General features: G+C 33.9%; 5 protein-coding genes, 1 long non-coding RNA gene and 2 other non-coding genes across 10 annotated transcripts; 4 read left to right on the top strand and 4 right to left on the bottom strand.

Moving 5' to 3' along the window:
• Positions 1 to 3,783: 3,783 nt before the first annotated feature.
• Positions 3,784 to 6,302, bottom strand: LOC111779369 (Isochorismatase family protein). Of its 2 annotated transcripts, none has more exons than XM_023659524.2 (5): positions 6,143 to 6,302; positions 5,950 to 6,063; positions 4,553 to 4,787; positions 4,346 to 4,462; positions 3,784 to 4,150 (listed from the first exon to the last, which is right to left on the bottom strand). In XM_023659524.2, the coding sequence occupies exons 1-5, from the start codon at positions 6,194 to 6,196 to the stop codon at positions 4,026 to 4,028; spliced, it is 645 nt and encodes a 214-aa protein (XP_023515292.1). In that variant the 5' UTR covers positions 6,197 to 6,302; the 3' UTR covers positions 3,784 to 4,025. The 2 variants fall into 2 exon arrangements, with proteins under 2 accessions (XP_023515292.1, XP_086975041.1); XM_087118915.1 differs by having other exon boundaries at positions 5,950 to 6,023; positions 6,143 to 6,263.
• A 579-nt stretch (positions 6,303 to 6,881) lies between these two features.
• On the bottom strand, positions 6,882 to 9,513 carry LOC111779368 (transcription factor bHLH133). Of its 2 annotated transcripts, XM_023659523.2 has the most exons (6): positions 9,161 to 9,503; positions 8,720 to 9,080; positions 8,576 to 8,641; positions 8,412 to 8,477; positions 8,277 to 8,336; positions 6,882 to 7,359 (listed from the first exon to the last, which is right to left on the bottom strand). In XM_023659523.2, exons 1-6 carry the CDS (start codon positions 9,250 to 9,252, stop codon positions 7,213 to 7,215), a joined length of 792 nt encoding a protein of 263 aa, XP_023515291.2. In that variant the 5' UTR covers positions 9,253 to 9,503; the 3' UTR covers positions 6,882 to 7,212. The 2 variants fall into 2 exon arrangements, with proteins under 2 accessions (XP_023515291.2, XP_086975073.1); XM_087118947.1 differs by lacking the exon at positions 8,277 to 8,336 and having other exon boundaries at positions 9,161 to 9,513.
• Positions 9,514 to 12,069: 2,556 nt separating this feature from the next.
• LOC111778315 (uncharacterized) lies at positions 12,070 to 14,694 on the top strand. The gene is made up of 4 exons (XM_023658057.2): positions 12,070 to 12,227; positions 13,161 to 13,249; positions 13,363 to 13,460; positions 14,362 to 14,694. Exons 1-4 carry the CDS (start codon positions 12,218 to 12,220, stop codon positions 14,450 to 14,452), a joined length of 288 nt encoding a protein of 95 aa, XP_023513825.1. The 5' UTR covers positions 12,070 to 12,217; the 3' UTR covers positions 14,453 to 14,694.
• A 1,229-nt stretch (positions 14,695 to 15,923) lies between these two features.
• On the top strand, positions 15,924 to 15,997 carry TRNAN-GUU (transfer RNA asparagine (anticodon GUU)). Its single transcript has one exon. It is a non-coding gene; the product is annotated as a tRNA-Asn (tRNA).
• A 226-nt stretch (positions 15,998 to 16,223) lies between these two features.
• On the top strand, positions 16,224 to 16,297 carry TRNAN-GUU (transfer RNA asparagine (anticodon GUU)). Its single transcript has one exon. It is a non-coding gene; the product is annotated as a tRNA-Asn (tRNA).
• Positions 16,298 to 16,377: 80 nt separating this feature from the next.
• On the top strand, positions 16,378 to 17,772 carry PNSB3 (NDH-dependent cyclic electron flow 1). Its single transcript, XM_023658431.2, has 6 exons — positions 16,378 to 16,699; positions 16,770 to 16,880; positions 16,962 to 17,018; positions 17,188 to 17,250; positions 17,408 to 17,470; positions 17,546 to 17,772. The coding sequence occupies exons 1-6, from the start codon at positions 16,505 to 16,507 to the stop codon at positions 17,639 to 17,641; spliced, it is 585 nt and encodes a 194-aa protein (XP_023514199.1). The 5' UTR covers positions 16,378 to 16,504; the 3' UTR covers positions 17,642 to 17,772.
• A 312-nt stretch (positions 17,773 to 18,084) lies between these two features.
• Positions 18,085 to 19,393, bottom strand: LOC111778533 (aquaporin TIP2-1-like). Its single transcript, XM_023658430.2, has 3 exons — positions 19,123 to 19,393; positions 18,792 to 19,042; positions 18,085 to 18,656 (listed from the first exon to the last, which is right to left on the bottom strand). Exons 1-3 carry the CDS (start codon positions 19,247 to 19,249, stop codon positions 18,288 to 18,290), a joined length of 747 nt encoding a protein of 248 aa, XP_023514198.2. The 5' UTR covers positions 19,250 to 19,393; the 3' UTR covers positions 18,085 to 18,287.
• LOC111778774 (uncharacterized) lies at positions 19,123 to 23,121 on the bottom strand. Its single transcript, XR_015413291.1, has 5 exons — positions 22,983 to 23,121; positions 22,203 to 22,293; positions 20,960 to 21,027; positions 20,282 to 20,500; positions 19,123 to 19,434 (listed from the first exon to the last, which is right to left on the bottom strand). It is a non-coding gene; the product is annotated as an uncharacterized LOC111778774 (long non-coding RNA).
• Positions 23,122 to 23,478: the final 357 nt, after the last annotated feature.

The raw sequence follows: 23,478 nt of genomic DNA, 5'->3' as shown, positions 1-23,478 counted from the left end.
TATATTATAAATAATATTTAATTTCTCCAACTATGACTTAAATGAATAAAACTAATATTTAATGCTCCGAATTATTAATTTAGTCACGTGACCCTTTAAAGTTGTGTACAATAAAGTCTTAAAAAATCATTTATTTAATCGTGATTTTTAAAATATTAGATGATTTTTTATTCATTTATTTGGCTTTTATTTTTATTATATGGTTTTGAAATATTTTTCATGGCTAGAAATTAATTAAAGAAAGAGAGAAGACAGTAGAAATGGAAGTTTTGTTTGTTTATGGTTGTCTAAATAAATAATATTCAAAAATGTTAATTATTTTGATTCTGATTTGAGAAAATAAATAATTTATGGAGAAAAAAAATAAAAAATTCTTCACTTTTTCCCTATTTTGGGGAGTTTCTTTTTTTTTTAATTATTTAAAAATTTTAATTTTTTTGAGGAAGAAAATAAACAAAGAAAAAGTCAATTCATGATATGACATTGTTGATGTGATTTTAGGGTTTGAAGGCATTTGTGGGTTCAAGTTTAGTACTTTAATTATTTGTTAATTCATGTTTAATTCCTAATAATGGAATTGGATTTTCTTTTAATTTTTAATTGTTTTTCTCTAATTATAAAAATTCACATTAAATATTTTTTTTTTTTGTTCTTCCAAGTTTTTCTTTGACTATTTAATGCAAACTTTGACCGTTTTTTATTGACTTTGACTTTGAGTTACTATGTATGACTTTAGACGCTTAGTTCACACACACACACACCAAAATATAGATTAATGTTGCATTTTTATTAAATCTTGATGGAGTAAAATTAAGGATAATTATTCTCTTGTCACAATTGCACTTTGATGGCAGCGGACTTGCGATTATGCGACACTCACTTCTCAGCAGCAAGTGAATTAAGTCTATTCGTTCTTGCGTCGCCTACGATCAAGTGACGTATGCTCGAGTCTTTAACCCCGATTCAAGAAGAAAGTTTTAGAAACAGGGCAGAAAGTTTTGAAAGCAAGATTTGAGAAATTGAAAAGGCAACAAGAATGGCTTATTGCATATAACTATTGGGTAGGGAGAAGTTGACTAGTGACACGTAGACATCTTCTCATATCATATATGTAAATGAACGAAATATAAATTAATGTTGAATTTTTTTTTTTTTTTTTTTAATAATGAATCTGAGGGACAGAAGAATACGACATGTGATATAGATGTTTAAAGAATGTATGAGACATAATGAATGCAACGTAAATCCACTTGACATTAGAGTATAATTAAATTTGATAAATCATTTTATTCGGATTTTCATTGTTTTTTTAATTTTATTTTTAAATAGTTTGTGATAAAAAAAAATTAATTTGTATAAAACTAGAGGAGAATTGAATTCTTCCTACTTCCTATATCAAATTATTGACTGGATGAACATTTACTTTACAAGAAGAGAATTTAATGTAAAATAAAAAATGAAGACCAAAATAGTTAAAAAGATAAATAAATATTTGGCGGGATGAATCTGAATTTCGAGATCATTTTCATTACATCTCTATATGATATGTCAGTCTCTCGTGGGTCAAGTCAATCGTCATTGAAACAACATTAACGAAAGTCAAAGATACGCTTTTGCTTATGTATCTATATGGTCGACATCATGGTCAAGATTAGTATCGAATTATTCCACTGTGATCAATGAATCTTCTCCATCTAAGACCAATTCTAGGAAGCCCATATACAGAGGTGAATCAGAAATGCAATCGGAGAACGATACATATAATTTCGTTACAAAAAATTTAACCTCATACATAAAATAACGAAGAAACTTGATTGAATGAATTCATCTATTCATGAAAGCACAAATATTTTATTTAGGAGACAGGATGCTTTATCCAAAAAGACAAATAATGGAATAAATACGACTAAACGAAATAGAAAAATATATGAACGTAATAATTTAAGAAAAAAATAATGAGAATTATTAGAAGTGAATCCAAGTTGTTTTGATGGGTCATTTCAAGGGTAGGCCATAAAATATTTAACAAATATTATCTGATTTTAAAGTTAAAAAAAAGTGAGGTTAGAGAATATGAACACACTAGGGCACACTAAAAAAACACCCCAAACTTTATTTTATTTTCCAATTTTTAAAATAATCTTTTTCCTTTATTTATTTATTTATTTATTTATTTTTAATTTCCTTAAGTCATTTTCAATTCAAATCATTATTGAATAATTTAATTCTTCTGTTCATCCTACCCCCTTTCAATGCCTCTATCTTCTTGGAATTTTTTTCCCTCATTCTTTGTATTACCACTTTCCAAAAATAAATAATAATAATAATTTGATTTTTTTTTTTATTAAAATTGTTAAAGTTAAAAGTTCAGCCCTTAGAAATAATTTTAGTTTTAGGTGTATAATTTAGAAACTAATTTGATAATTTAACCAAATTAAGAAAATAGAATTTAATTCTTATAATTTTTAATATAATGTGATTTATTTATGAAATTTGAAATGGTGATAGATTAAATGTTTTATTCATATTATTTTTTTAAAAAATTATGTATATAAAAATTTAAAATTTAACTAATAAAGTAATAATTGGGAGAGCGTCTACGTGGCGGAGGAGAGGTTGCGTCTTTGTTCGTCTCCCCGACATATATCCAAAATCCGACGTCGTTTTCAGAAAATAAAAAAGATGGTCAAAGTTTTGGTTTTTGACTTAAAAAATGGGTGATTTTTCAAGGATTGGCGGCCCACTAGGCCCACATATTTGTTGGACTGTTTCGACCACTCGTGAGCCCACTTCCAATGGCTGATTGATTTGACCCTTTAACTGCGACCCATCTATCAACCTTTCATCACAGCTGGATTTTTTTCTTTTCTTTTTTTATTACTAATACCAAATATTCATAAACTAATAAATAATAAGGCCCGTATTAAGCCTAATAAATATCTTATTAAACATCAAATTCAATTTTATATCTAATAAGTATATGATATATTCAATTTTTTTTAAAGATAAAATTAGATAGTCTAAGTTAAATATAAAATTAAATTCATAAATAAGTTTAAAAAGTAAATGAAAAGAAAAGAGGACGATGAATAAAGCACATGATTTGTTTCCATTCCACGTCTTAGGAACTGTTTCTCACAAATTATTGTGCAAGTCGTAGTAGGTCTAATGTACTTGTATTTTGGGTCTAAAATTTTAATGTCACACTAATATATAATCTTTATATATATAATTTTTCATAATAGATGCTTCCTACCTAATGGGCTGTCCCACTTGTTCTATGAGAATTTTGAAATTTTAGTGCTAAAGATGGAAGATTTAAATGTGAATACTTATACCAGTTTTGAATTTTCTTTTTTATTAAATATGTCGTATTTTATATAATTTAAATATTGAAAGCTTTATGTTAGGACAAAATTTAATGATTAAAAATGTATTATTGTTTTTTTTTTTTTTCCAAAGAGGACGAACCAACTAAATTCATAAAAATGTTCATTTATTTAAATCTAATCTCATCAAAATGAGTTGTAACTCAACCCAAACCATACAAATTGGGTTGATTGGGTTTTTTTTGGGTCGATCGGACTTTTTTACATCTCTACTAAGAATAAAATACATTTCTCTTTATATGAACATTTTTGCATATAGTGGAGTTCGAACTCAAGCGCTCAGATATGTTAATGTGCATGCATGACTACCGTTCAATTATGTTGTCTCTTTGAGGGAAGAGTAATTTCAAAGGAACTTACTTTAAGAAGGCAGACATGTTTAGGCTTAAACAAGTTCTTTAAAAAGTGTTGCTTTTATAAAGAGTTGAAACCTACATGAAATCTTCAAATCACTCAACTAGACTCTTACATGAAAATATCAAAAACGTACTTCACTTATTCCATCACCATGATCATACTTTCTCCAAAAGAAAAGAAGAAAAAAAACGACAATAACCTGGAATACGGAGTGTTTGATTATTTCGATACATCCAATCTTGCACGGGTTGAGATCAAACCATTATTTCTCGCAGGAGATCATTTACCAGCACTAACTACATTTCCCGTGGTAGGTAGGGGAGGTAGGGGTTCAACGACAGACCCGTCCCATTGATCGACTCGTACAACCACAACTCCCACATTCTCCATGTCAGTGATATTATCTGGTACAAAAAAAATTCAGAAATTCCCTCATCATTCATTTGATTTCATCTCACAAAGTTCATCAGCACTGTTTTTCTTTTTCATCTCCTCACAACATTTTCATTGTCATATATATAAAGAGATTTCAATAGCAAAATCATAGACATGTATTGTTCTTGGAAAGAGAAGGGATTTAGATCAGAAAATTCACATACCATGATGGATTTGGACTGAAGCAGCTGCTGTTGCATCATAAAGAACAGTGATAGAATGGTAATCCAAAGATATAGCATCGAAAACAGTCTGTCTGATACAGTTTGGCGTTTGAACACCTAGAATATGTATCAGCCATCAACCATTTATTCCATTCTTTGAATTCTTATTCGATCGGTAACAGGAGATGTGTACATATTGAATCTTACCACAGATGACCAAATCAGTAATACCCGTCGCTTGCAGAAGGGAATGCAGGTTAGTATCAAAGAAGGCACTGAACCTGGTTTTCACCAACTTGTATTCTCCTTCTTTTATTTCAAAGCCTTCTATTAACTCTGCCCCTATGCTTCCCTTTGATACCGGATTCTGCTTTCCACTGCCGTAGAGATGGCGTCGAAAGCGTTCAACGTCACGTCCTTCAGGATCATGCTCTCGCACAACCTAGGATTAAAACAGACTTAATTCAACATATTACCAATTTGCTAGTACGAATTCACTCTCTTTACTCTTCAATTAGTACCAAACAGGGTAATGAGCAGCAATCAATTAAACTCAAGGATAATAAGAGTTAACTAACAAAGTCAATGCTGCAACATGTGATAATCAGAATCAACTTGTACAACAATCAGCATAATGTCATTATGAATCACGGATCTCCACAATGGTATGATATTGTTCACTTTGAGCATAAGCTCACATGGCTTTGCTTTGGGCTTCCCCAAAAGGTCTCATGCCAATGGAGATGTATTCCTTACTTGTAAACTCATAATCATTCCCTAAATTCGCCGACGTGGGACTCCCTCCCAACAATCCTCAACACATAAACATAATAAAAGACCCACAAATAACAATGTTATGGGGTGACTCGAAAGCCCGCGGGCACATTGAAGGAAGAATTGCTTGCCAGGCTCCCAAGGCCAAGCCAAGAGGAATACCATGCCTATCAAGCTGGGTCTCATCTAAGTTGAGGTAGGTGTCCCTTCTCTCTAATTCTAGGTGACTCAACGTACGACTCTAACACGCGAGTGAAGGAGAAAAAATATAAATAGAAGGGACTCATACCACTAACCAGTTATGCAAACTATCCTAACTAAGCTCAAACCTCTGCAATCTAAGAAATTAGGCATCCGAGCATTGGGCATAGCACCACACTTGTCTTGTGAGCCTATCTTGAAGATTAGGTCAGCCTGCTTTGACTACTTAACTGGAGAGCAGAGCTACCTTTGGTCTGAATCCACATCAACAAACAACACTTCCCCCTTTTCTAGTTCGATTGTTGAAATTATACATGATAGTATACGGAGATTGTTGAAATTATAGATTCTTTCAAATAGTTTTCATATCTTACCATATAACGTTATATCAAACATTTTCTCAACTAACAATCAGGGCTCTCGGGTTCAATTTCTCCATTCATCACAGTAACTTGACAAGCATCTCAGAAGAACGGGAATAATCTCTCGCAATCCGAAACCACTAATGTATCTATGACAGAAAAGTTACCAGAAACAACATTTTCTTGATTGTTGAATGCTTTAGGGATTTTCGTAGGGATTACGATTCCAAAAAAACAAAATTAAAGCAGATAGAGGAAGAAACGGACCCAAACGACGAACATGCCCCGCTTCCTTGCACATTCTAGGGCATCATACACGCTTGGAAGTATGGCGTAGGCTCCTGGTACAGCAAACACAGATCGTTCATCAAAGAAATCTCTCTGCAACCAAGAATTGGAAGAAAGTTGATTTTGAGCATGAATTTGAAGAGCGAAAATTAGGAAGAAAATCAAGAAAAACCTGGAAGTCGATGATAAGAAGAGCAGTGCGACTCCATTCATTCGCCATTTCCATAATGCAACAGAACAAGAAAGATTATTGAATGGGCAGCAAGAACGATGGCCGCGAGATTTTATCCAGTTTAGACTAATAAATTAATACAACTCCAAAAAAAATAATAAATAAATTACTAAAAATAGATTCTCCTTCTGTTTCTCATCCTTCCTTTTGCTTGGTCTTTTTGTTCGTTAGGTTAAATTATTAAAAAAAAGATATTTTATATTAAATTTATGATTAAATGAGTTTAATTTTTCCAGTATTTAATATTGAAAAAAAATATTTATAATGCCTTTAGATAAGAAATACTCAAATCAAATTAAATTAAAAAAAAAAAATCATTAGTCAATATTGTCCGCTTTGACCCATTACATATTGTTGTAAGCCACACGATTATAAAAACGTGTCTTCTAGACAAAGGTATCCACGCCCTTATAAGAAATGTTTCGTTCTCCTCTCCAACCATTATGGAATTTTAGGGACTACCTCCAATGATCAATTCCAACGACAACTTGCATGTACATTCGCTACCACTCTAGAGTTATTAATTCATAGTTACGGTCATTGTTTATTATACTTTAACATTCTAAAAATTATTTTTGAATGTAAATTAACAATACCCGCTATTAATTTCTCGATTTTTCCTTCATTTATTCATAAACTAACAAATTTATAACCTATGATACAAATTTAGAGAGGAGAATAATATAATAATGTATTTTGATACATCACATAACACTACTAGAAATTATGAAATTAATAACAAGGTTTGTAGTGGATTACAGCTCAAAAGAGTAGGAGAGTAAATTAATTAGGCAATAAAAACATTATGATTAATTTAAATGCCAATATGAATATATATATATATATTTATATATATATAGCATCTTGAGCAGTCAGCCATTTTTAGGGCTTTTGAGAAGGGTGACTGGTCATGATGTTATACTAATTATAATAATAATAATATTAATACTAATTAAGCCATTTCCCAAAGCTTTAATTGTTGATGATTAGGAGCTGTAATTAAAATTAAATCAAAACCCATTTCCATAAGCAGGAGCCCAGTAAGCAGCTCCATTGTTGTCCCCTCCAACCAGTTGTGTGCATGAGACTGGAACCAAGCACAGCCCTCTGCTCCTCAACTCCTTCACTGCCTTCTCTTCCCTTCTCATTTCTTCTCCCTGAAAATCAAACCCATTTCATTACTAAAATTTCGGGTTCGTTGGGTCGGTAGCTCAAGCAACCACAATAGTGTTCGTAACTTAATTCAACCGAACCATCCAAATCATTTGACAATCTAACCCTCTATTAACCAGTTGGACTGTACTTATCCTAAAATCAAATATTTACAAGTGTCAACTCATCACTAATACCCGTTACTAACATTAAATATTCTTGATTTTTTTAAAATAGAATTGAGTTAACCTTACTTTCGAGTTGGTCGGAATAACCCGATCAAAAAATGTTAACCCACAAATAGAATCAAATTTTTCGATTTTTCAAAAATTCAACCTAACCCAAACAAAAAAAATCCAACTCAATTAAACCTTAAACCCTAAACCCAAGCTTTATGGTTTAGGTTGATCAGTACGAGTTAGTCGGGTTATCGAGTTTTATGGGTGTATTTGTTTTTAATTAAAATTGAATCGTCTTTAAAAATTCGAGAATAATATGTACCTAAAACATTTTGAAACACACTATGAAATAGAAACTAAAGTAAAAATATAACATTTTCAAATAGAACGACGACGAAAGGAATATTATACTCAAAACTCAAACACGAGAAATGTTTTTTTTTTTTTATTGAAATAATAATATTTTTGGGATTCCAAAACAATTAGGCAGCCCCAAAGCAACACTTTTTTGAGGTTACTTTATAATGAGTAGATATGAAATGTATAAAGCTGAGAACCTTATTCTTTTTTCACACCCCTTTAATTTCTCTTCTTTATGGTCTATCAGATGCTTTACATTTAGACTGGACTTTCATGATTACGACTTTAACCCTCCTTCCTTCCTAAACAATCTCCATTCATGTTCTTAATGAATGTTAATGAATGCATGAAATTAATATGAACACTTTGAGTATGATACTTACACCACTTCCTGAGTCCCTCACATGCTTTGGTGCACTGCGCAGATATGGGTAGCTAAGTGCCTGCCACCCCAAGAAGGAGTTAACTTTGAGGATACCCACAAACACATATATATGGCATTTTTTAAATGGCATTACCTCGATTTGTCCCTGAAGAAATCTGATATACCCAATTGCTTCTGACAGCACAGACGCCGTGTCAGTCTGCAAAAGGGCAAAAGGGCATGGGTGAAAGAAATAAAATTTAGACAATATTATACTATCGTGGAAGGTAAGTGAATTGAATAATTTTATAATTTTACCTTTCCGAATGGAGAAACGATTTGGTGAAGAGCGGTTATTCGATCTACGAGTTTCTCCTTCCTCACCTATTATTTCGTAATTCGAACTTTAAACATGAATATAAAAAGATGCAAAGATGAAATTTTGCAGTTGTTTTATGTTACCTTTAGAGGTGGTTGGCTTGAAGATGGGGGATGAATTCTAGCCTTCTTACATGCGCTACCCGATACAGGGGCGATGTGGTTCGACTGTTCGAAGGACTTGCAACTAAATCTCACCTCGGGCAAGTGATCGGCGGGTTGATTGTGGGTGAGATCTGGGAAGTTAGTATTGTGAGAAGAAAAGTTAAGAAATTTGTTGGTGTTGGAAAATTCTTGTTTGACAATATCAACAAAGTTAGGGGGTGGAGGTGGTGAAGGATTGGTGGTGGTGGTATGATCCAAGATTTGGTGCTCCCAATTCTCCAACTTTTTTGGTTGATAATGACCCATCTGGGTTTGGTTCAAAACCCTTTCTTCCTCTCCTCTGATAACACCAAAAAGACATCACAAGATTACATATATTGAAGAACATATAGAAACAAATGAACCAAATAAAGAACATACAACAGAAGTTGGCTCCATGATTGAGGCTGTTCAGCAAAAGAAGAGAAGGAAGGTGAAAACATGCCCCACCAATTAGGGTTTCCAGCCATCATTTGTTTAGCTTATGCGAACGAAGAACGAAGAACGAAGAACGAGAAGCTATAAGATTTTGTTGGGCAAAGTTTAAGGTATGCATGAAAGTTGAAGTCAAATGAGAGTTGGAGCCTAATAGTTTGGAGGAAGATAAGAAAGGGCTTGCTTTTGCTTTGCTTTGCTTTGCTTTGCTTTGTTTAGGTTGAAGGAAAGTTGAGAGAGAGAGAGAGAGAGGGGAAGATTTTGAATAGAGGGTTTGGGTTAAGGAACTTTAATTTGCATCATTTTTTTCCTTGTTGTTTTTGGATGCTTTGTTATGAGTGGAGGCCACAAAAGTTAGAGGCTTTTAAGTTTCTTCTCTCACTTTCCCGACCCAACTCGACTCAAAAGAAAGAAGAAAAGAGAGAAAGAAACGGTTTCAAGTACTTTTAACGTTAACGATAGCTTCGTTTGATATTAGTTTTCATTTGAGTTAAATAAATTTAGATATCCATAATAAGTTTATAACGTCATTCTAAATGCACACTAAATTAATCACTTGAGTTAAAAGCATTCTAATTAAATTTTACGTGAGATTTCCCATTGGTTAGGAGGAGAACGAACCAATCTTTATATGGGTGTGGAAGTCTCTCCCTAATAGACGCATTTTAAAATCCTTGAGGGTAAGAGGATGTTGAGCTCTGAAGGGAGATGAACACCGAACAGTGTGCCAATGATGATGCTGGGCCTGGAAGGGTGTGGATTATGAGATCCCACATCGATTGGAGAGGGGAACGAGTGTCAGTAAAGACGTTGGGCCTTGAAGGGGGATGGATTGTGAGATTCCACATCAGTTGAGAAGGAGAAGGAATAATTCTTAATAAGGGTGTTGAACCTCTTTCTAGAGACATGTTTTAAAAACATTGACACAAGGTCCAAACAGGACAATATCGGCTAGTGTTTAGTTTGAACAGTTACATTTTCTGACACTCATTTTCACCTTTTCTTTTAAAAAAAAGTATCTTTATGTTGCTTTCGAAAATGGTTTTGAATGAAAATGCCGTAGATATGACAAATTCTTTTAGTCGACAAAAAAAAAAAAAAAAACCAATGCTCTCTATGCATAATCTTATGTTAAAGATGGAACGTGGAGATGTCATAATAAAGAGAAACCCAAAAGATTTATAATGAAACTTTGTGATTAAAACATAACACACTTAAATCTAAAGGCTTAATTACTGAAAACAATATATATGAAAGGATTAACATGAAATAAATGTGTAAAGTTTCAAAAAAAAAATAATAATAATAAATAAATAAATAAAAAGATGAGCCTTTTACTTCAACTTTCTTTAGTTCTTGTCTGTTTGTAGGAATAGCACAAGGTTTTTGAAGCCTTTTCCTTTTTCAATTATAGTCTTGTAGATATTGGGATAATATAATATTTTTCTCTTTTTTATTTTTTAATTTTTTAATCAAAAGGTTAAATTTACAACTACTTTTAACCCAAAATTAATAAATTATTCTTGTTTAAAAAATAAATAAAAAAAGTAACATTAATAGTTTTAAATAAGAATTTAATAAAAATTAAGGATTTTAATACTGCTGTTAAAATTAATATTTTGTTTTATTTTTTATTTTTATAAATATTAATGAAAAAGGATATTTTTTTAAAGATATTATTATAAGTATAACTTTAGCAGTAAAAAAGTTTATTTCATTAAAAAAAAAAATAATGATTTTTTTTAGTAGGGTTGTGCAAGAAGTCAAAATGAGGATATATTTATTTTATATAGTTTGTCTTTTTTGAGGTTGTTAAAGAAAATAATTCCAACCACTCCCACCTTTAGCTGCCAAAATTATAATGGAAATATTCAATTTTAAAACAAAATTGGTTCCAATAATCCATTCTTGACCTCAATTTTACACTCACTTTTCAAATTAAATATTAAACTTACACAATATCTCACTCTTTTTTTAAAAAATAATTAAATAACATGACCATATCTTATAAATTACCATTTTTAAAATTGACTATTTAAGTCATGTATATATATATATTTATATTATTACTAATATTACGAATTTCAGTGATCACAAAATGATTGATTGGATAAAATACCAATTATTTTTTAAATTCTTGCTCCAATAATTGTTAAACTATAATAATAAAAAATTATTATTATTATTATTTTTTAAAAAAGTAGAAGCCTAATCTTTATAGTTTTATCTATATGCACAAATAAATCCCATCATTAAATTTCTCTTTTGAAATTAGAATCCGAATTATTGGGAAAAGACAAAAGTTAATGAAGATTACTGTGATGTCCCATATTGGTTGGGAGGAGAACAAAACACTATTTATAAGGATGTGGGATCTCGAAGGGTGATGTCCCGTATTGGTTGGGAGGAGAACGAAACACTGTTTACAAGAATATTATTTTTGACCTCACGTAAAAATTTCAAGAGATTAAAAGATTCAAATTTGTTGAACGAATCTAACGGGTAAAAAAGGGTACGAAGGGTATGGTGGAGGAGGGTCCAAATTCCATTTCGTGATAAAATAAAACTTTCTTTACAAAAAGTCTTGTCCTCTTAACTTTTCCAAAAGATGTTTTCTTTTTTTCTTCATTTTTTTAAATTTTATTTTTAAAGCTTTTATTTATTTTATTGTCCAATCTTTCCCTTCAACATACCATTTCTATCCAAATTCAAATAATTTTAAAGAAAATAAATTAATCTAATTTGTTAATTTAAAAATGGGCTGGGCTTTCTTAATTGGGCTTTCTTAATGTCCGCGTCGGCCCAGGTTACTAATCTGTATTACCAATTTTGCGGCCATTGCTGCCTTCGAAGCAGCGTTTTATATGCCGCCATAGACAAGTTTCTCTTGAATCACTAGCTACTCACCGGCGCCGTGATTCGTCAAGCTTGTTTGCGACGTCGCGGTCTGTATGAGACAAGACCTATGAAATTTTCTATTTCAAGCTATCAGGAGTTTCCACAATGAGTGCAGGTACTCTAGCATATGCGTTGTTAATACTGAGGGCGAGAGAGAGCATGATTTTTCTCTTTTTTTGGGGTGAATTTATGTTAGTTTCGAAGAGGCGAGGGATTAGAGAATTTGTATCATGTCAAATGGTTTAGTGAGTTAAGATTCTTGATTGTTGCTGGTAAAATATATATATACGGTTCTGATCGGGGATTGGTTCTTTAAGGAGCTGCATTTTTAGCCTTTTTCAGACATCTAGCTTATTCGGAAAAATGAAAATATTTGAAAATAGTTGGATATGCTTGCGGAATCTCAACTCTAAATAGGAGTTTCTATCAATTGATTGAACCCAGTGAATGGGTTGGGTTTGAGCAATTTGTGGGTTGATTGTGATGTTTTTATTCCATTTGCTTTACATGTCTCTTAGTTGAGCTTAGTCTTCAATGTAGAAAGAGTTGAATTACTTGATGACTATAGAGAATGATTTGAAAGGGAAAATTCATGTTTTTATTCCATTTGCTTATCAGTTGCTTAAACATGATCACCGGATTTTTAAAATTTACATAAATGACTGATAGTTTTCATTCTTTTCAATCTTATTGGGGTTCAGACTAATTGTGATTTAGTTGTTTTGTTTTACTATAGCTTTGTATATCAGGCAATGATGGCCATCGATTGCGTTAATGTCTCATTTCAAGTTTTGTGATCTGTGAAAGAACTATTTAGCGGTGTTTAGCTTTGAGAGCAATATTGATATTACCTGGAATTCATATTGTTTCTTCTTTGTTTTTTAGTGGATATATAATGAAGGGATAATTTGCTAAGAGGAGTTAATGAAAAGCTTCAAATGCTTTGGCGATGAAAAAGAAGATAATCATTACAACGAGCTTACATAGAATGGTTATATTTTCTGTCTTAGCTAAATTGATTTGGTGAGAGATACTGTGATCTTTGCAGGTGGTTCATTTGGGGGGAATAGAGGATTGAGACCGGTACCCCCAGAAAAAGGAGTCTTCCCTTTGGATCATATGCACCTCTGCGACCTGGTATTTCTTTTCAGAGCACTATTGTTTTCACCTAGGATATGTGGTTTTTGGAATTCTTTTGAAGGTTTCTTTGTGTTCATTGCTTGTTTTGTGATGCATGGGCTTCATTGCAGGAGAAGAAAGAATACCTCAATTGTCTTAAAACGTCTGGTCACCAATCTGAAAAATGCAGGCACTTATCAAAAAAATACCTTCAATGTCGTATGGAAAAGTAAGACTGTTGAAATTTCTATATTATGTTTTTGTATTAATAACTGTTGATTTGCTCTCTGTATTCTAGATTCATAAACTTTTGTTTGTGGGAACCTGGGTTATTGTTATCTTTCAATCCTGATGTTTTACACACCAATACACCACTATTAGCTGAAATGGTGGCATAAATGAATGTATAAGAACAACCTACATCCATATACCAATTCCAGTAGAACAGCAAGTGCTATCATTGTGATCTAACAAAAAAGGAAAAAAAAGAGGTGCATGGTGCAAGTAGCTATAAGTTCCGCGTTTATGAGGCTCTGCCAACTTTCCCTTCCTTGTCTAGCTTAGCTACAAGCCAACTAACTCATATGCCCTGAAAACTAGGAATGAACCTTTCCCAACTTCTATATCCTTCATCAATCTATCATTCTACCCTTATAGCCCAAGCCTACCGCTAGTAGATATTGTCCGCTTTGGCCCGGTACGTATCGCCGTCAGCCTCATGCGTATACTAGGGAGAGGTTTTCACACCCTTGTAAAGAATGTTTCATTCCTCTCTCCAACCGATGTGGGATCTCACATTTACTCTTCCAGTGATTCTATTCCTTTGGAGATGCAATTTGTTCTTTTGAATGGTTTTGGTTCAACTTTGGTTACATTGGTCTAGCACAAACTGGAGAGTAACTGGAAACAGAGTGCATGATTCATTTCTTTTCCTCTTATCTTATGGCAAATAAGGGGGACACACTCGATTGATATTGTTATGAATACTGCTACCAAAATTATTGGTGGAAGTTTGTGTGTGCTACCTATCCAGTTTCTTTTCTCATTGGTTTGAACTTTGTTATTTCTTCTCTAACACAGCTCGGCTGTATGAGTATGGTTATTCATGAGATTTTATTGAGAACTTGCAGGAATTTAATGGCAAAGCAAGACATGGCAGAACTCGGATTCGGGAATTTGAGTCAGCCCAGTTTGTCTGGCGATAAATTGGAACAAGTTTAAGAGTTGTTCATCCATAGCTAACCGTAGTCGAAGATCTCTTAGTTGAAGGAAGCGAAATTGATTTTCCTTAATGTATTATTCAACTTAAATCAAAGGACTAATTCAACAAGTGTTTATGTCATTCATTTATTGTTCTTATCTCATGCTAGTTTCAAGTCAAATTGATATGAACCAAGAGACATCAATCATACAATATACTTCAATGAAGATGGGAAGAAAATGTTGTCAAAATTATCGAGCAATTCATGCCACATTGAAGAGGAATGAAGTTTGATTGTTATAAATCTTGGGTGGGTTACAATTTAGAGTTATTATATTTCATTATTGTATTTTAAGACTTTTAATTTACTTTAGGTTACAATTACATAATGGTTAATTATGGCCATTAAGTATGAAGTTACAACGTTGGAATGTCTTTAGTAGTTTCATTTTGAGCTGTATAAAGCCATGTATGTTGTGTATGTTGTATTTGTAAGAAGTTTCATTTTGAGGCTATATAAAGCCATGTATGTTCTATTTGTAAGTAGACGTCTTTAGTAGTTTCATTTTGAGGCTATATAAAGTCATGTATGTTGTATTTGTAAATAGACTTGGCCATTAAGTATGAAGTTACAACTCTTGGAATGTCTTTAGAGGCTATATAAAGTCATGTATGTTGTATTTGTAAGTAGACTTGAAAAATACAGTAAAAGAAGCATTTGTGGAGTTTAGGTTGCATGTAATCATTCAAGCTCGACATGATCAATTTTGCTTGTGGAGTGATTCGAATCTCAATCAACTGTTCTTGCGTTTGACATATTTGATCAACAAGAATCATTCAAGCTAGACATGATCGATCTTGCTTGTGGAGTGATTCGAATCTCAAACAATGTTCTTGCCTTGAGATATTCGATCAATAAGGTAATCCGAATCTTACTCTTCTTGTAGTTGATTTCCTTATCTTATCACAAATGCAATGCAAGTCTTGTTCTTATGTCCCTCCTCGCCCGACGGGCGAGTTCCCTGTTTAAAAATCACTTTCAATCTTTCTTAAAATTTGAATTCTTAGTCATCTCTTAAAAGTATTTGGAATAAGTATTTGGAATACTTCTCTTTTTTTAGTTTCAAAACATATGTATCAAAACAAGATGACCCATGGAGAGAAATACCATTTATAAGCATAATTTTTTTTTTAAATAGAATGACTACCAGACGTGACCTTAATTTTAGATTATTTCTTAAAAATTAAGCTAAACACTAATTCTCCCAAAGAAATTTTTTTATTTGTTATCTAATTTTTGCTTGTAAGAATAAAACTATGAGGCATCAAAAATAAAATAAAAAATAATTTTATTGGTTAGAGCGTGTGGCTGTTAACCACAAGGTCGGAGGTTCAAGCCCTCCTTCTAGCGTTTTTGTTTTTTAATTTTTTCTCTTTAATTAATTTCTGATACTTTCCAGATTTCCTTTTAGGCCTTTTCATATAGCATTTGCTGGAATAGCTTAGTTGGTTAGAGCGTGTGGCTGTTAACCACAAGGTCGAAGGTTCAAGCCCTCCTTCTAGCGTTTTTGTTTTTTAATTTTTTCTCTTTAATTAATTTCTGATACTTTCCAGATTTCCTTTTAGGCCTTTTCATATAGCATCTGCTGGAATAGCTCAGTTGGTTAGAGCATGTGGTTAAGGTCGGAGGTTCAAGCCCTCCTTCTAAGCGTTTTTGTTTTTTAATTTTTTCTCTTTAATTAATTTCTGATACTTTCCAGATTTCCTTTTAGGCCTTTTCATATAGCATCTGCTGGAATAGCTCAGTTGGTTAGAGCGTGTGGCTGTTAACCACAAGGTCGGAGGTTCAAACCCTCCTTCCAGCGTTTTTTATTTTTCTCTTTAAATAATTTCCATTCTTCATAGTTCAAAAATCCGCTTCTAACACTTTTCCCGTTGGCCTTGAGCCCTGTAAAACCTTACCCATAAGGACAGACGGCGACACCAGATAAGGCCATGAAGAGCCACACAACACACAATCATGATCCTTTTTTCACTCCAGACTTCACTTCCTCAACCCCCAATTTCCCAAAATGGAGGCTCTCCATCTGGGTTCTTCCTCCTTCCGTTCCTTCAATTACATTACAAATTCCACCCACACCCTTAATCGCTTCCGCCCTCTAACCTTTCGCAGATCCAAAATCAGAGCCGTCGGCACTGTTCCACAGAGCCAATCCGACACCAGTGAGCCTCAGGAGCCTCCCATGGTTGATTTCGCTTTCGTTAATGTAAGCTGTAATGTTCGATTTTTAGGGTTTATACTTAGATTATCGAGGCTAATTTATGTGTTTGTTGAAGTCTGTATTGCTTCCTGATGGAACTCCTGATGTGCACTTTCGTCGAGCATGTGGTGGGCAAAAACTCAGAAACATAATGCTTGATTCCAATGTTGAATTGTATGGGCCTTATGTGAGTTTCCCAGTTCCTTAACTTCATGAATTGGGGTTTTCTTAGTTTTGATTATAATAGGGCTTTGATGTTGTTCTACAGTCGAGATTTCTGTTGAACTGTGCGGGTGGAGGGACCTGTGGGACTTGTATGGTGGAGGTGATTTTACTGCATTAGATCATGTTCTTAATGAGGATTTAATCAATACCCTTTTCATATCTCGGTTCTGAATCTTTGTTTGTTTGATCATCATGGTGAAAGAGTTGATCAATACCATTTTCATATTTCGGTTCTGAATCTTCTGACTGCAATTCTTATTATCATTCAGATCGTTGAAGGGAAAGAGCTATTAAACCCTCGCACAGACATAGAGAAAGACAAACTTAAAAAGGTTAGTATACAGATTCCATTGCCATTAAGCTGAGAAATCAAAATGAGGCAATGAATTTGGACACTATCACTCACTCAAACAGAGTATCTCTGGCTTTTGCTTTAGTTTCAATTCCTCTGAATCAAAGACATATAATGGTCTTGTTTTTCATACACAGAAACCCAAGAACTGGAGATTAGCTTGCCAAACCATTGTTGGGAAACCAGATTCCAGGGGGATGGTAATGAGTAGAAATTTGATTGATTGAGTGATAGAACAGTGTCCTGAGTTTCTTGTTTGTTTTCTTTGGATGAAGGTTGCTGTTCAACAGTTGCCTGAGTGGAAAGCTCATGAATGGGGTTATGAAAAAGTAGAGCTTTCAGAATCATCAGAGTCTTCAGAATCTGCATAATTTAATAACAACCTTTTGTTTTACCCATCAGAGTCAGCTGAGATGATTGAGCTATGGACATTAAAGCTAAGCTCCTTGCGGTCAACAATGTAATTATTCCTCGTTAATTCAGTTTGTCCCCCTTTCTTCTTTTTTTTTGAATCAGTGACGCTTTAATCACATATGCAAAAATTCATAATAAATACTTTTAAAATAAAGTCTGTAAACTTACCTTCTAACACTTGAATAAATATAATATAATTTTTTTTAACAAAACACTGGGATGTGTTTTAAATTTTTTGAGGAAAAGCTTGTAATGAAAAGCCCAATAAGAATAGTATATTTTAGCTATAGGCTTGAGCGGTTGAACAGACAGCTAACTTAATCACAAACGAGTAGAAGTTTAAATCTTATCCCTCGTATGGTTGAACTTTATAACAAGTTAGAGAATTGAGTAATACAAGTTAAAGAGCAAAATAAGTTTAAAATTAATAACCGATGAAATTATTTCCGACTTTCGCAAATACAAGCGATCGATAGAACAAATCAAAGGAGAAGAAGATAGAACAAAGGAAGAACAGCAGAAAACCTTGCTTTTCCTCCTCTTATTGCAGAGGGAACAGAGCAAAAGGAAGAAGAAAAAAAAATCGCTTAATTTATTTGGGCCTTAGTAATCGCTTGGAATTGGGCTGGGCTCATAGGCCATAAAGGCGTAAAAGTAGATAAGCCCAGCTAAGCCACCGCCAACGAGTGGCCCAACCCAGTAAATCCAGTTGTCGTGAAAGTCCCCACTGACCACCGCCGGTCCAAATGACCGGGCCGGGTTCATCGATCCGCCGGTAAACGGTCCGGCTGCCAAAATGTTTGCTCCGACGATGAATCCGATGGCAATTGGCGCAATTGTGCCCAAAGATCCCTTCTTTGGGTCGGCCGCCGTCGCATAGACCGTGTAAACCAGACCGAATGTGATGACAATTTCCATCACAACTCCTTCCGCTGCTCCGATGCCGGCTGCCACGCTGTGGACCGGAACTGCCTGCAGGGGAAAAAATGATCAAACTTTTCAACATGGGTATTGAACGTTCAAGCCTTTTTCATATTTATAACCACATTATATGTTAAAAATGGATATGAGAATGCGAAGAATTTAGGACTAAAACAGAGAAATGACCAGGCCGCCAGTGACATATTTGAGAAGGTAGCAGGCGACAATGGAGCCAAGAAGCTGAGCAATCCAGTAAAATATGGTCGTAATTAGGCTGATTTGGTCACCAAGAAGAAGGCCGAATGTCACCGCTGGGTTGACATGGCCACCGGAGATGTTGGCTCCGACAGAGACTGCAACAAACAGAGCAAATCCATGGCAAACCGCCACCGCAACCAGCCCCGCTGGGTCTAAAGCTGCAGAGGATGTTATTTTATCTGCAGAAAATGACACCAAAGTTGTTGAGTTAATCCAAACATAGTTGAGCAAGATAGATAAGAGTGTGGGGGAAACTGACCGTAGGCAATGGCGGAACCGACCCCAGCGAAAACGAAGAGCAAGGTGGAGATGAACTCAGCAAGATACGCCTTGCAAGAGCGCAAGCTAAAGGAATCTTGGAAGCTTCCAATGGTGAACCAAGCCATTTTCAAACAAACTTAGAGCCTACACCTTATGAATTATTGTTGAGCTTCTCATATTAATCTTCTTCTTATATAGACATTCCACACAATTCCATTGCGACAAAATGATCAGTCACTGTTCGTCTTTCATGTAACTTCTGAGATTTACCCATGTGAAGAACTCACCAACTTTCTTTTTAAAATGTCCCCTATGTCATCAATATTTTCACATCCCAAATTTTCAACAAAATAATTATAAAAAAAACCCTTAAATTATTGAGGAGACCATTAAAACATGGCTAACAATTTTGTAATATTAGATATACAGAGATAAAAAATTTCAAAATCTAAATCAAGCAGTTATTCAGAGTCAACCACGATATGACAACTTCATTGAATATAATATTTCGGTGAAGATTTAGGCAATAAGTTTTTGGATAGGTATGTATGAGATTTCATGTTGGTCGGAGAGGGATGGTAAGGGTGTGAAAACCTCTTCCAGGAAAATTAAAAAAGGACAATATCGGATTGAGTATGATTCAAAGACGGTGTGTCTTTGCCAGCCGGGCGACCTACTGGGAGTTTTCAAAATCGGAAATAGAATACAATGTTTTTGCTAGGATCTTAGCTGGATTTGAATGGGTTTAAAGGGAAATGTACAGAGTGATCAATAATAGTGTTTCTCATAATCATAGAGGTGAGAGAGGGAAGAATGTAGAATGGAGCCAAACAAAAGGAGATGAGAATGATTTCTGATCATCAATAATGTTTTCAAATATGAGTGGATAAGGGTCTTTTTCTTTTGAAATATATGGATAAGGTTTATATAATAATATCTGATCATCTGATGGATTCTATAGATGCCAAGTAGGTTTATTAGGATCTCATTTTAAAACATTATTGGTTTATATATTTTTATTTGTTTTAATTGGATCGAATAAGTATGATTTTTTAAAAATACATAAAAAAAAACAACCCAAAAATAGAGAGTTAAGAAAAAGCTAAATTCTACAAACAGAATAAATAAAAAATAACTTTGAAACATTCAGCTCGAACCTTAGTAAAGTAATGATCAGTTGATTTGCATATGTTCGGTAGCACAGCAATGGCAGTATCCCTTTTCATCAAATGCAGATCTTTGTGAGAGATGAGCTTCACGGATATGATACTCGTTCCACTCCTTCGACCCATACTGCTTGAAAATTTCACGAGCAGCAAATGAATTTCTTCTTTTTCCTTTTATTCCTGAAGCATTGCGGTGACATGAAATCAGCCCTGACAGTGAAATCAAACAATTCAGGATTGTAAACAGAGATTCACACATGGAAGGAACTAGAAAGTACATGAAAAGATGAACATATTGAAGAAAAAACGAACCAAATCGTGTACATTTTTCTAGGTGATGCATTTATAACAGTAGCAAGTGTCAAAGGATTGATGGAGTTCATTAAGGGAATATCATGAGTATATAAATAAGAGACATTATTTCTATTGGTACGAGACCTTTTGGAAAAACCAAAAGTAAAGCCACCTGAGCTTATACTTAAAGTGGACAATATTATACCAATGTGGACGTTCGTTGTTCCTAACCGAAGGCAACTAAATATTGATAATGAGAAAATCATTCAGAAGATATTTATCAAATCAAATTGCGAAGTAACAAACAAAACATTCTGATATTTGATCCTTGATCCTTGAGTTCGGAATGAAATGTATTAGAAGTTGTTAACATACCTTTAACTTCTGTTTTGCATCTTTCTCCAGAACAAGCCCAGCTTCTGTAAATGCATCAATGATGACTTCTGAAAAAGCAGGAAATTTAAAAGTGAAAAATGTTTGGTTATCTTAAGAACTTGAACAAAAAAGAAACAGATGGAATCTTTTTTTTTTTTTTTTTGCAGGATAAGTTTGCAAACTATAAAATGAATATGACAGGCTCGAAACAGTATTTTGACATCGCCAATTTCTTCCACAGGAGCATAGAGAACACGGGCTTTGGCAAAAGAACCTCTCCTACAATCCTCATATCACACAGACATTATTGGGAATAAACAAAAATGAACTTCCAAACTACGTAGATGAGTGTTCTTGAAATTCCTTTCCCAAAATAATGCTTGCAAACAAAGTTTGGAAATAAATTATTCAATCTCATCATTAAAAACACCACTTTCTGTACATTTGGTAAGTTGTTGAAAGTGACAAGATTCAAACCAAAATAGAGATACTTCTAATCAAAGGCGACTGTATTAATCCTTGGTGGGCTACAGTTAAAATTGTATCTATGTAGAAAATTTGATGCTTGAACATAACAGAACTCACCAACCCCTTGAGCTTAATTAGTATTGGCCTATTATCCAATGCATCCATTATTCTAGAGGAGATACCTCACAAAGAAGATAGTGTAATCACATACAAGCTCTACAAATGTGAGATCTCACCTCGGTTGGAGAAGGGAACAAAACATTCTTTATAGGGGGTGTGAAAACTTCTCCCTAGCAGACACGTTTTAAAAACCTTGAGGAGAAGCCTGAAAGGAAAAGCTCAAAGAGGACAGTATCTGCCAGTAGGGTTGAGCTGTTATAGTTTTCTTTCTACTTTTAATACAAATATCCTACAAAAAAACATGCAACTCATGATTAGGGCCTCAAGGTTTTTAAAACGCGTTTGCGTTTGCTAGGGAGAGGTTTCCACACCCTTATAAAGAATGATTCGTTCTCCTCCACAACCGATATAGGATCTCACAATCCACCCCCTGGCACTCGTTTCCCTCTCCAATCGAGGTAAGATCTCACAACAAATATCCAGTTAGTAAGTATAATCACTCTCAAAACTTCAGAAGCAGCCTCAGCTCACTCCTTGTTCCACAACTTAAACATAAGTACCATTAGATGAAATGTTTAGGTTATAAATATTGATTTGTCAATTCCCAAACTTCACGGCTACAGTTATATGCTTTTGTAATATAAATTCCACATACCCTCAGAAGGGCTGGCGTGCATGTACACAGGTCTCCATGTTTGGCTGACTGTTTTGGGCTTTTTCTTCTTGTCAGCAGCACTCCAGAATTCCTTTTTACCAGTCATATTCGCATTCAGGCTCCAACCATTATCAGCATAGAGGCTCAGATCGTGTTAAATTACTGTTCAACTCTAAAGCTTAAGCTGATAAGTAAGGCATATCTAATCATATCCTTAACCTACCCTTCCTCCAATTGAACATAATCATCCAATTGTTAAATCACGACTAAACAACCGAACTCAAAGTAGAGTTATGGTATATTCGATCATTCGTTCATATTTTTAATAGAAAATCATTCCAACTTCAAATTAATAGTTAATATAATGAGCTGCAGAGCTAGATTACAAGCTGCTATAGGACATATACGGACTTACACATTTCAAGAGATGGTCGACTCTACATAAACAGCACAGAAGATTAAATACATTCATGCAAAGAATCTTGTAAAGAGAGCGAAACTTTCAATCCATGGATTGAGCTTAGATATCTCTGATTAACTGATAATTTTTCAAGTAATGTCGATCAAAACCTCCTCTCAATCTCAATCGATTGAATTAGAACTATTTGATTGATCAAAAACATCCACTAATGTTAGGTTATATCCCGTTTCAAAAGATGAAAATGGAGCCAAACATCGAGCATTGTTAGGAAAGCGATAAGCTCAGAAATTTGCAGACTTACAATGCTTAAGGAGATTTTCTCGGAATCCAAACAGAGTTTTTATTTCTATGAATCATACCTGAAAAGAGCCCTGCAAACTACCATTCCCAACCCCTGCCTGGTCGCGACCGGACCTGCACAGATCATTTAGCATAATGGGCGAGAAAGGAATTCGCACGTACCTTCTCCACGTGCGAAGGATGAAATATGGAAATATAAACGATTTAATTAATTAATTAATAAATAATTGCGGTGGAGGAATAAGAATATATACGTAAATTTTATGCTTAAATTTATAATATTATTCGTTTCCCCATCAAGTTCTTGTGGGCCATAGAGGAAGCCTAGCCCCTCCCTCAAATACCACCATTTTCCTACTTTATTTTTTTTTTTAATTAAATTATAAATTTATATTTAATTTTATATTTTCAAAAATTAACCCGTAATTAATCTCTACAACAAGTAAATAATCTCTACAACAAGTGATTGTCTACTAACGATCAAGAAATGTCTTTCTGATGATAATTCATTAGAGACTTTTGATATCCGAATAAGGTCAAACAGGGTAATAACCT

The sequence above is a fragment of the Cucurbita pepo genome, chromosome 17, assembly GCF_057944985.1.
Source record: "Cucurbita pepo subsp. pepo isolate OVF chromosome 17, ASM5794498v1, whole genome shotgun sequence".
Lineage (NCBI taxonomy): Eukaryota > Viridiplantae > Streptophyta > Magnoliopsida > Cucurbitales > Cucurbitaceae > Cucurbita > Cucurbita pepo.
The sequence above is the reverse complement of the archived record's forward strand: the minus strand, read 5'-3'. Positions and strand labels throughout refer to the sequence as shown.